This window comes from Phlebotomus papatasi, chromosome 2, assembly GCF_024763615.1.
Source record: "Phlebotomus papatasi isolate M1 chromosome 2, Ppap_2.1, whole genome shotgun sequence".
NCBI classification, from domain to species: Eukaryota; Metazoa; Arthropoda; class Insecta; order Diptera; family Psychodidae; genus Phlebotomus; species Phlebotomus papatasi.
Genome location: NC_077223.1, coordinates 109,734,809 through 109,747,087, shown reverse-complemented (window position 1 = coordinate 109,747,087; position 12,279 = coordinate 109,734,809). Strand labels below are relative to the sequence as shown.

Genomic DNA, 12,279 nt, shown 5'->3' with positions numbered 1-12,279 from the left:
AATTTAGCTTCGTAAACCAATTGTGTATCTAAATTACATTATTATAAGCTTTAATTCTTTTAAAAATAGAAGAAAAAAGCCCAATTACAAATGTACCGAAATAAAAAGTTGCCCCACTTCCCCCTATCTTAACTTTTAGGGTCTATTTTATTTGTTGCTAGTTTATCTTGGGCATAGGTTATTTGAAAATATACAGTACACCTTTACATATTAATTTACCTTTTCAAAATTTTACATTTTCAAAAACATGCATCTTCGAAACTGCCCCATCCTTCCCTAAGAAGCTTTTTTACGCATTTACCATCTGAGAAAATTTATAATATCACAAAAGCCGCCCAAAAGATGATTTTCATCATAAAATCTGTCCTATTGAGTGCCACTCTTCGTCTTTTTCAAGAAAACTTTTCTCCAATGTGTATTCAATGGAAAATTCTATCCATTAAAATAACATTCAACTTTCAGTTCTTCTCTTGTATCAAACAATCTCGATGGCAACTCATCCGAAACACAACAACATCATCAATCTTGGTGCTATTATTAATTTGTTTCTACGAATAATCACATCATGTTTGGTCCAAAATATAAAGCAACAACTTGAGGGTGTAGTTTTTCCAAAAAAGAAATTCAAGAGAGAGGGATGAAGACTCTCAATGGGAGAGATGAAAACTTCTTTTGCAATGGACCATGTATCTGACGCGACTCATTAAATTTTCATTATCAACACCCTTCATGCAACGTGGAACTTTCTCCTTTTCCCCATTATATCCACAAAACATTAAACAAAACTCTTGCCAAGGAGGATGCTGGCTTCAAGAGGATGATATCTTGGTCAAAAGTTTTGCTTCTGTTCTTGGAAATTTCCCAATTCCAACAGAAATTCAAATAATTGAGGTTATGTTTGGTGTAAATAGTTGTTGGTTATTTTGAAATCTGAGGTTATGTTGGATTTCATCTTAAAGGTATGCCAAAGTTCTCTTTTGAAGCCATGTAAAATAATTGTTTTTTTAACATAATAAACTTTTACAGTAAACAAAAATTAAAATTTTCTACCACAGAATGGACAGAAAAACAATTTTTTTGAGGTTAGATTCATAACGTTATAAGAAAACTTAAACACATTTGAATTAAAATCATGCTTTCACTCTTCCAAAAATGTTTCGAAACTTTAAACTGTAATTAAGAAAACTTTGAATTATATATTTGAGGTTATGTAGATAATTTATTTAAGAAATTTATTTATTTTGTCCTGAAATAGCAGGATTTATTTAATAAACGATATAACGGGGCTATTGCTACTGAGAAACAATACTTAGAAAACATTTAATTGATTTCAAAAAACGCCTTAGAAAATTATATATTCCAAATCTCTCTATTTGAGGTTATGTCAAGATTAAAATATTTAAAAGCTTCTTAAAATTTCAATTACACAATATGTGCCCCTTTAACATCAAATTTAAATAGCATTTTAAATGCTATATAATTAAAACAAACTCAGTTAATAAATAATATTATAATGTGAATTTCCCCTTGCATTATAACTATTTAGAAGTATTAAAATAACATAACCTCAAAGCTTCATGGTATTCGTTATGTATGCCAAGGCCTAGAAGAATGTATTAAAACGTTTCTGTAATTTATTCAAAAGATATCTCCTGCGAGTATGTAAAAGTTTTGAATGCATAATGCCATTTTTTGTGGCTATCATCGGTCCCGAAAATGTGAATAATACCGGAACCCCCTGTATTAATGTTAAGAAATGATTTATGGATATTATAATCCTTTAAAATATTAACCTAGCCTCAAAAGCGTTCCATTTTTATTTCAGTTCATCATTAAACAGTATCTTTTTATATTTATTAATAAAACATTTGCAATCCAAACTCCAAGATATTTTTTTCGATAAAAAAAAATTAGGAGCACTTCAAAATTAAGGTTAAGAAAAGTGATAATTTCTTGATGTAACCTAGCTTCGAAAACATTTATTTCATTGATAATATGACCTAACGTCAATCAGTTAATTTTTTTTTGATTTTATTTTTTGAAGATATAACCCTGGATTTTCTAAATCTTAAAAGAAACCTTTAGGATCAAGACCATGAAGACTGGTAAATTTGTTAGCCCAACCTAATCTTTTTAGTCCTTTAATAACTTAATTTAAGTTTAAAAGTCACAACTGTATTACGTTTTCTAAAAATTCGTATGGATCTTTCATTAACCTAAACTCAAAACCTTTACGATTAGTTAGTGCTATGTTAGAAACCTTTGGTTATGTTTCGATTTGCAATAAAATGATTTAATGTACCCACAAGGAGTTTCATTTGAAAAATATTTAAGTAGACTTTGGAATCATAATTGTTAAAATTGTCTAGTTCGTAAATGTAACCTCAATCTTCTGTAAATCTTTTGAATACGTACCAATTTGTTTTCTTGCGATTATGTAATTCTAACACCTTATGCCGGTTTCAGACTGGAGGATTAGCCCTGTTCCCAAGGTCTCAAAAATCTAAATAACAAGCAATTTTATTGATTTTTGAGAATCTATTGGATCATTTGCCCTTATTAACCAATTCTAAACAATTTCCTAGTAAAATCGTGCTTGATAAGGAATTAGAAGAGTTAAGCCAGATGGCTAAGCCTTATACGGGCTTCAGACCCAAGGCTTAGCCATATGGATTAACTGCTTTAATTCCTTATCAGTCAAGATTTTTTGGAAGAATTTAACTTACTATTCGACTATCAAAGGCAAATGATCTATTCGCTTCTGAAAAATCAAAAAAAATTGGTTGCTATTTGGGTTTCAGAGACCTTCGAAAACTGGGCTAAACCTCTAGTCTGAAGACCGCTTTAGGGCTGAAGCCCATATTACGGGCTTTTATTAATACCAAGACCTAACTAAAGTTAGTTTTACAGATACATAACGAGATAACCTCAATCTAATTTCATCTCTAATCTAACCTAATTTTCCTTTAAAAAAGATATTGAGGAGATTAACTAGTTCAGAATTCTAGTGTTTTATATTTTTCAACAATGAATGTGATATCTTAAGCTATTTTTGAAATTTGTTAGTCATTCTAACCTTAAAAATATATTTCTCTTTTAAAAATATTTTTTGATTTGTCAAGAGCGAGATTAAAAATTTGACAAGCTTGTCAATCTAACCTCAAAAAAATTTTAAATCCAGGAAATTAAAAAGTTTTAAGTCAGATATTTCCCCCTTGATTTGGGCCTTCTTCAGAGCCCAGTGAACCTTCCCATGAGAGAGACACGAATTGGTGCAGAAAAAAGTGAAATATCAGAAAAGTTGTATGATAAATGACGTTATTAAATAATATGACGACGGAGTAAGAGTTGAGCTGGTGGAAAAAATCATAATGAAAATTCAGAATATATATATTTTTTGTTGGATGGGAGTTGAATGAGGGGCTGCGAGATAGAATATTAAATCAGAAGGATGAGGAGTTACCTTTTCCGGGAACCAGGGTGTGATGAATGGCATTTGAAATGTATTGCAGTACGAGTGCAGAGTGTCGAAGGAATCCGGTGACACAGCTCCCAGCATTGAGAAGACTCCCCTGGAGAACTGGTTACAAACTGAAAAATAGTAAAAAGAAGAAAAGTCCATCTTTATTCAATTTGCCATCTCTCGCGAAGTTGGAAAGAACAAAAGGCAAAAACTTCAGTCTTTCAATTGTGTTTCGTTCTTTTCCATTTTTTTTTTTAAATTCACGGGTGAAAGAACTTTCCATATAGTGGGACTTTTTGGCACGATGAGGAGATCCTTTAAATTCTCTTGCAATGAAAATGCATGGAAATTTTTTGTGTCACAGAACAGTTTTGTTTTAATTCTACAATCATTTATCATGCAGCTCTTGCTTGCGGCCGTCTGCAAATAGGTTTGCAGAAAGTATTAAGAGTCTCGTATATTCTTTTAATCACAAAACTTTCTCACACAAAATTCTTTTCCGTGGGAAAATGGAAATATTTCTAAAGACTGTTTTTCTTCTGTTTAATTTCAAATGAGGAAAAGAAAGTCATTTCAAGAAAAGTACTCTTGTTCATTTTTCTTTAAATTTTTTTACTTTGAAGTTCACACTTTGAAACAGTCCTGTTTTTTAATTAAGTTGTTCTTTATTAGTATTCATATCAAATGTCTTAGAATATCACAGAAAGATTTTGGAAATTGCCTTAAAATAATTTAAATTAACTAAATCTGCATCTTTGGGGTTCCCAGGACCTTTCTGATGAATCCAAAAGTGTCAAAATTATAATGAAATACGTATATCAGACCCTTTTTAACATTTAATCTTAAAACTCTGATCGCAAAATTGTAATTAGGCCAAATTATAGGATAATTATTCATTGGGGATAGTCTGAGTCTATTTAGGCAATAAAGTGGTCTTCAATCTTAACATTTAGCCTAGATCCCCGACTAGGGGTGAATAGATGGCTCTTAGAGATGCACCGTGAACGGCGATCGGCAAAATTGTACCGATCTGGAGCTAAAAATCCACAGATCGGCATTATTTTTCACAGAAAGCGACAAATCGATGTGTTCATTAAAAAAGATGACAGATCGGCATGGTTTTAGCGACGACAGATTTAAATATCAGTTCGTACTTATGAAGTAAGGTAAGTGTGCCAAATTTCGGCATAGTTGCATGCAAGCGCCAAAGTCTCAATTTTGAAATGTAATATCTTTAATAGAAATTGATTTTTTTCATTCCTTCTACTTAAGGAGTGTTGCTTAGAACCTTGTAGACAGTTTATCGTCTTTATTTACTCTAAAATCATTCTTAATACATTTTAAAATGAATAAAAATATAGACATAGCTTTGGTCCCCTATTTCGACCATCTTTATTCTCATAGTTCCTTGCCCTTCGGGATTTCTTTCAATGTTTGTTTCACGTCATCTCGTTTGTCGAAGTTACATTTTTTGTTACTCTTTCGCATTGTATAATCTCAAGAGTACGTAAAAACTAAAACTTCAAGGAAATTCGAGGAATAAAAAAGGTGGCCAGAATTGCAAGCTGGCCGGAATTTGGCACACTTACCCTAATTATTCTTGGGGGTCAGTCTGAGTCTATTTAGGCAGTAAAGTGGTCTTCAATCTGAACATTTAGCCTAGATCCCCGACTAGGGGTGAGTAGATGGCTCTCAGAGATGCACCGTGAACGGCGATCGGCAAAATTGTACCGATCTGGAGCAAAAAATCCAATCTACAGATCGGCGTTATTTTCCACAGAAAGCGACAAATCGATGTGTTTAAATTTAAGTTAATTTAAGTTTTAATTCAGTTCCTGAATATCTCAAAATCCGTAATAACAAACCATATAATTGGTTATAAAAACATATAACACAACCTCACGTTTAAAGACCATTTAACGGAAGGTCAGTAAGATCACTCAACGAGTCGGGTGGTAGAGTACTCGGTCTACGATGAAAGTGTCCCGGGTTCGAATCCACTTTAGGTCACCAGGAATTTTTCTGTCGTTAAAGATGTTCGGATTGCATCCAGTGAGCTTCACTGCACTTGATTCCCCCTGTGAGAAGTCCTTGTTCGACATGGAATGTTGTGGCAGCATTATTATTCTATAATCTCTAGAGTCTAGAGTATGCAAAAACTAAAAATTCATGTAAATTTGAAGAACAAAAAAGTGGCCGAAATTGTAAGCTGTCCGAAATTTGTTACAATTACCCTATAATCATTTTTGATTTTTTTTGCTGGCAAATCCGCAAATCTAGGGGAAAGTTACTCTCCCTTCGAACGTTCATGCTTTCGAATAATGTGAATTTTCTTCTATTTTTCCTAAGAGACTGACACATTTCTAATAAATATTAGTTACCCAAGAAGCAAAATAGCTGCCTTATAGAACCAAGTATTAAACAAGTCTTTTAATGCACTTTTAAAAGACTTAAAGTGAAAATTTTCTGTTGGAATTCCTATAGCAGCTCTTAAGATCCTTAAGAGTGCACCACTTTACTTATAGTAATCTCAGTGATGGAAGCAAGAGCGTTATAAGTAAATAAATAGATTTTTGGTTCTATAGTACCTTACTTAGGGAATTCTACAAGACTATTTTAAGAAAAAATTGCTACTTGGGAGCTTATCGTGAATTATTGATAATTAAGTATAAGTCTATTAGGTAAGATGAAAGAAAATCACATTATTCGAAGTCATGAACGTCCAAAAGGGGAGCACTTTCCCCTACTGACCAAAATTGTTGATGTTGGTATGTTGATTAAATATTTAGCAAATGCATAATTTGAACGTAGATAAATCTATATAAATACAGTTGTGAAGTATTTTAGCATTTCTGGGTGAGATCCTTGAGAATGTTGGCAGAGGAAATTGCAGAAGAAAGCTTGAGAAGCTTATTGGGACCAAAGAGAAAGTTTTGTAGGCGTTGTCTGAATAATTAAAGTAAGATTTGCCCTCGAAGATGCCACAATATGTTACATGTCAGCCAAGAGAAATTTTATTTAAGGAACATTGGAAGGTAAGAAAAAGAGCGTCATTTGAATTAAATTTGAAATGTTAATCTGATGGAAATTTGCTTACAAAATTCCTCTAAAATTTATGACAGTAGAAAAAAAAACCACTGAAAATATCGATCCATCTATTCATTATGCTACCAACCAGAAATTATTGGAGAAATTCTTCGGGAGCTTGTGCAATAACTTCGACAAAGCACAATTTCCGCTCTTGCTGGAATTTTTAATTGGATTCACAAACAAAAACACAACAAATTGGAAATGAAGAAATACCCATTGAGAAATTGTTAATCAATTTTATGATTTATTTGTCAGTAGAGTTCTCGAGAGAAAATTGAACAAGAGAGACTGTAGCAACGAAAGCTTATATACAAGTTAAATTGTGTAAAAAAGTTTTTCCATTTCTCTGTGAGTGAAATTGACCCCCTAATTGGTGGTAATTAGAATGAGACCCATTTCAAAAATTTGTTCTGAATATTTATTTATGAGATTAAATTATGTCCGTTCCATTGTTATTTAATTTCTGCTGTTGAGCTTTTGGCAACTTTTGTGGCACTTTTTCATGGGTTTGTCTACCCCAAAAACCAAAAAAATCCACCCAGGACAGTTCAGGGTTTTGTCCTTTTATTTAAAATAGGTCAAAGCATCACAAAATGAAATGCGCCTCGTGTTCCGTTCCCATCTTTAGATCCTGAAGAATGGCAAAAGATTCGGGAGAAAAAAAGATAAATTATCTTGTACTATTCTTCAATCTTCATCTTACACTATCACAATCCAGACACTATCATGAAGAAGAGGATTTTACCCTCAAGATGCCTCTGACACAATTTTCTCAAGAGCAAAAATTCTGGAAAATCTCTTAGAATTTTTTTCTGTCTGTTTGAAACCATCACCCTTGTGCAATATTTTCTTCCATTTCACTTCAATTGTATGAGTCTTATTGTGATTTTGATTATGTTTTTAATGAGAAAATTCTCCAAAATTGAAAATTTGTAGAGAAAACATAATTATAAATGGGTAGAATTGTTCGTTTGCTTTGTGGGTACCTATTATAATTGGAAAAATATTTTAGTTCTTGCTTACAATTTGAATTTTTTTCCTTTAAAGATAAAAGTAATTTTTCTACATTTTATAAAAATTCATGGAAACGTCATCTGAAAATACAAAGTAGTTCTGTAAGAGTTAGTTTACATATTCACCGCTTGAGTGCAGCATACCCTCCCCGATTGCCCCGATTAAGCCCGATTGCCTATTCCAAGAAGTTTCCAAAAAAGATCCGATTCGATTGTGCCTTTTGAATAAATCGTCGAGCTCTTACAACTCCATCTAACGGAACTATAGCGATATCGTTACTTGAAGTTAGCCGTCGGTATAGCACTCCTCAAAGTTACCACTTCAGCTGAACAGTGATTGGTATTAGCTTAGAAGACTCTTCGTCAGGACGGGCTTTCTCCCTCAAATTCCTAGAGGCTTAACAGTCCTACTACAATTGTACGGTAAGTGCAGGTGACTTTGACACCCTCCTGTTTGTAATCTTTTTTTTGTTGTTTATTGTAAGCTTTAATTTTCAGTTTATTGCAAGAAGGAATATATAAAACAGATAAAGGACATTAGGCAAGAATGTATGGGAGTTGGTCTATATGGCGACTACAGATGGAACTAGGCGTATTTTATAGGTAACGGTGTAGAATGAGCAACTACTGAGATCCAGGACGATATTTACCGGGATTCCTTGTAAAAACTCCTTTATCCTTTCGAAAAAATGCTATTGTGACATCGAATTACTCAACAACAGCTAAAGAGATCTTCATGAAATTTGGTATGGAGTCAATATATAACTTATGCTATTCATCCATGGATACTACCTCCTCCCTCCACCCCTCCTACCAGTAGCCCCCATACAAAATGAGGACTTTTTCCACTATAAACTCCTCTCTGGGATAAGGTAAAAAGCTCAAACTCGGCATAGGAACAAGATTTATGGAAGGCTATTCAGTCATATTAAATATAACTGCGATTTCAAAAGAATATTAATAAATAAATCACAGTTAGAAAAATAAGTCAAAATATGTAATAATTCTGCTGAAATGTTTGAATACAATGAGGCCATCTCTCTCCATAAGACATTAAAAGTATCAGACATACATATTAAGAGATCATTAAAATTGGATGAATAGTTTCGAAACTTAACTCATATCTTGTTAATTGAAAACTTTGATAACCTAGAGCGCCCTTTGCGGTCGACTTGTGAACTTATCTATACCGTCATTTTGTAGGTTTTTTCGAGACCTTTCGATTGAGTATTCATTAATTAAATTCGGTTCATAAATCTCTGAGATATAAGCCCAAGAAGCAAAATAGTTGCCTTATAGAACCAAGTATTAGACAAGATTTTTAGTATACTTTTAAAAGACTTAAAGTGGAAATTTTCTGTTGAAATTCCCATAGCAGCTCTTAAGATCCTAAAGAGTGCCCCACTTTACTCATAGTAATCTCACTGATGGAACCAAGAGCGTTATAAGTAAATAAATAGATTTTTGGTTCTATAGTGCCTTTCTTAGAATATTCTACAAGTCTATTTTACGAAAAAATTGCTGCTTGGGAGGTTTCAAGCTATGACTTTCAACACTTATGATTCAATGTCCTCCTACGCATGTTATGCATTGTAAAAACATGCTTTTATGTCCATTTCGAAAATATACAGTCATTTAATATATTTTATGTTACAATTTATTCTTTCCCTTAAAAAAGACGGTATAAATGCGCACGTTTCATAAGAGATTATTTTTCTTCTACGAAAATAGCTTTTTGCTCTAGAAATTTCCCGCATGGTTTAGAACTTTGATCCCGGAATCAATAATAAATAAAGGTCTCATTGTTGGTCGCACCATAGACCACGTTAGCCCATTATCCTTTAGCAAAAGACTTGATAATATGTCGGAACCAGGGGGTAAACAGGTCTTCCACTCACGGTTCACTTTGGGTGCCGATCCTCGCAATCCTGGAGACTGATCGCGCGATCTGCCGATCTTCCACTCAAGGCTCACTTGCTTGCTGATCGGAATCACTACATCTTATTATATAAATTATATATTTGTGCAGCGACCTAACTTAAAATGATTAGCCTCTGGCGCCATCTACTCTTATTAATGCAAAGCTCTGATGTTCTATAATGCTCACGAATACATTTATTTTTTATTATTCACAAATCTTATCAAATTTCGCTAACAGTAGGGAAATCTATTAATGAGATAATGTTTTCCCTCCACTTGATACGTAAACGTATTTACGAAATTTTTGTAGAATTTTATCAAATGCATAGCATAAGGTCATTAGTTCTGGTTGAGACATCCTCAAGAGAAAAAAACATTTCAACTCTGTTTTCTCATGTCATTTGATGAGGAAGAGAAATTTGATGTGAGATAATTCCCAAACTTTTCCTTCAGAAACTCAACAACTTTTTTTTTGTTTATCTCCCAATAATTGATTTTCCCAGAGGATTTTTCTTAGCCATGGTGTACAAATGAAAAGAAGAACCCCATCTTGAAGAACTATTAGAATAAATTTTCAGTGTTTATCACGAGAGAATCTGCTTGAAGTGATGCAATTTATATCTCATGGTGGAATATAATTTATTGTTGTGCACTCAGAAGCTGCAACAGAATTCATTAAAATCCCATGAAAATGAACGAGGAAATTGGAATGAGAGCAATTAAAAAAGTACAAATGAGGAAAATAGCAGAGGACATTAAAATTCTTTTACAAATAAAAAGGAAGCTTTTATAGAGCTTCTTCAATTGCAATCTCCGTGAAAAATAATGACGAAAAGCTACCAAGGATTTCTTTTTTTCCCCAACAAAAAAAAATCTGCAAAAACTTTTTAAATAAATTCCCCATGGGAGATTGCTGTGAGGAAAGAAAGGATCGCAATCATTTTAAGTATTCTAATTTATTTCGCTACTTTCATCTCTTCTCAGGAATCTTCAAGGAGCTACCATTTCAAATTAATACATTGATCTCCATTTGAGGAACATGCGCAAAATGTATGTACTAAAAAAAACTTCTATGCAAAATTGAGCTATTTCACCTGGCAATGTCTCAATAAATTATATTCGCAAAATTCACGAGATTTTTCCATGAGCCCATAAAGCGTTATTAAGATTTTTTAATGTGATGGAGATATTTGGTAAATTCACTTTTGCTACAGAAGATCTATCCTGTCCTGAATGAAGTTATGCGAGTTTTTTTTTGCTTAAAATAATTCTGTGGAATTTTATGTTTCCTACTTATTTTAAAAGCTCCATCAACATAACGTATATGTAAGATATTTTGTGACGGATATGGGTAGGGGAGTCCCATTCTTGTTGCAAATGCATTCTAACGAACCAACCAACAAATAATATATATCTGTAGAGGGATTCTGTAACAGTATGACAATATCACATGGCGAATTTAAAGCTTTTCAAACAGTAAATTCAGAAGAACTAATCGAATATCCGTTTCATATGGAGCTTCATAGATCCCTTAGTAATGGTCATTCGGTGAACTCTTTGTTTTAATGTTATTCTACGCTAAAATTTAGCGCGAAAATTTGTCATATGACATTGTCAGATTGATACGGAATTCCCCCACTCGTCGTATATCACTCGTAGTTATTTATGGAGTAGGGTAAGTGTGCCAAATTTCGGCATAGTTGCATGCAAGCGTCGAAGTCCCAAGTTTGAAATGTAATATTTTAAATACAAATTGATTTTTTTTAATTCTTCCTTCTGAAAAAGTGTTGCTTGGAACCTTGTAAAGAGTTTACCATCTTGATTTACTTTAAAATCATTCTTAATACATTTTAAAATGAATAAAAATGTAGACATAGCTTTGGTGCCCTATTTCGGCAACCTTCATTCTCATAGTTCCTTGCCCTTCGGGAATTCTTCCAATGTCTTTTTCACGTCATCTCATTTGTCGAAGTTACATTTTTTGTTATTCTTTTGCATTGTATAATCTCTAGAGTACGTAAAATCTAAAAGTTCATGGAAATTCGAGGAACAAAAAAGGTGGCCGAAATTGCAAGCTGGCCGGAATTTGGCACACTTACCCTACATTCATTTATTTTGAGATTATACTAGAACGTTGTGTAAAGCTAGGACACACCATAAAGAGCAGTATAGTAGAAATGGTTATTATAAAAGTCAAATTTGATCGATAATGCCTCCGTGAGGTTACGCCGAAAGTATTCAGCAAATGTAGTCAACTAAAAAACGATTTTGGTCAGTGAATAAATCATTTGTATCCAGAGAAAAAAAATAAGAGCAAAAATCCACTTTTTGTCAGTAAAAATGGATTTAGATTTGAAAAATAACCAATTTTGGTCGACAAAAAGTTGATTTTGATCAGAGTTTCCGGTAAAATCTCCAGGTTAATAAAATTTAATAAAATCCAAATTCATATTATTTCATTTTGAGACGTTTTAGGTTATGTCTATCATTTTTTGTACACAAAATTGGGTAGAACTAATTTAGAATTTTTACAGTGTTTAAAAGATAACAATGAGTGTAAAAAACGTGTGAAGGGTAAGGAAATTTTGCAAAATTTCCGCAGAAATTCATGAAATTTTCATAAATTAAAAAATAGTCCATGATACCTCCGCGCCACCTTTCAGATCGGTAAAATTTCATGAAATCAAAATTCACGTTCCTTTCGTTCTCAGGAGATTTTTATGAAGTCTATCTTACTTTTCCGGTCTCAAAATTAGACAGAACTAAATTTAATTTCGTCTGATGTTCTAAAGA

At 32.9% G+C, this 12,279-nt stretch overlaps 1 protein-coding gene across 1 annotated transcript in view; it reads right to left on the bottom strand.

Moving 5' to 3' along the window:
- LOC129800789 (glutamate receptor 1-like) overlaps window positions 1-12,279 on the bottom strand; it is a 119,353-nt gene that overhangs the window by 70,286 nt on the left and 36,788 nt on the right. The window contains exon 3 of the mRNA XM_055845428.1: window positions 3,464-3,591. Within this exon, the coding sequence (XP_055701403.1) occupies window positions 3,464-3,591 (128 nt within the window). The remainder of the gene's footprint in view (window positions 1-3,463; window positions 3,592-12,279) is intronic.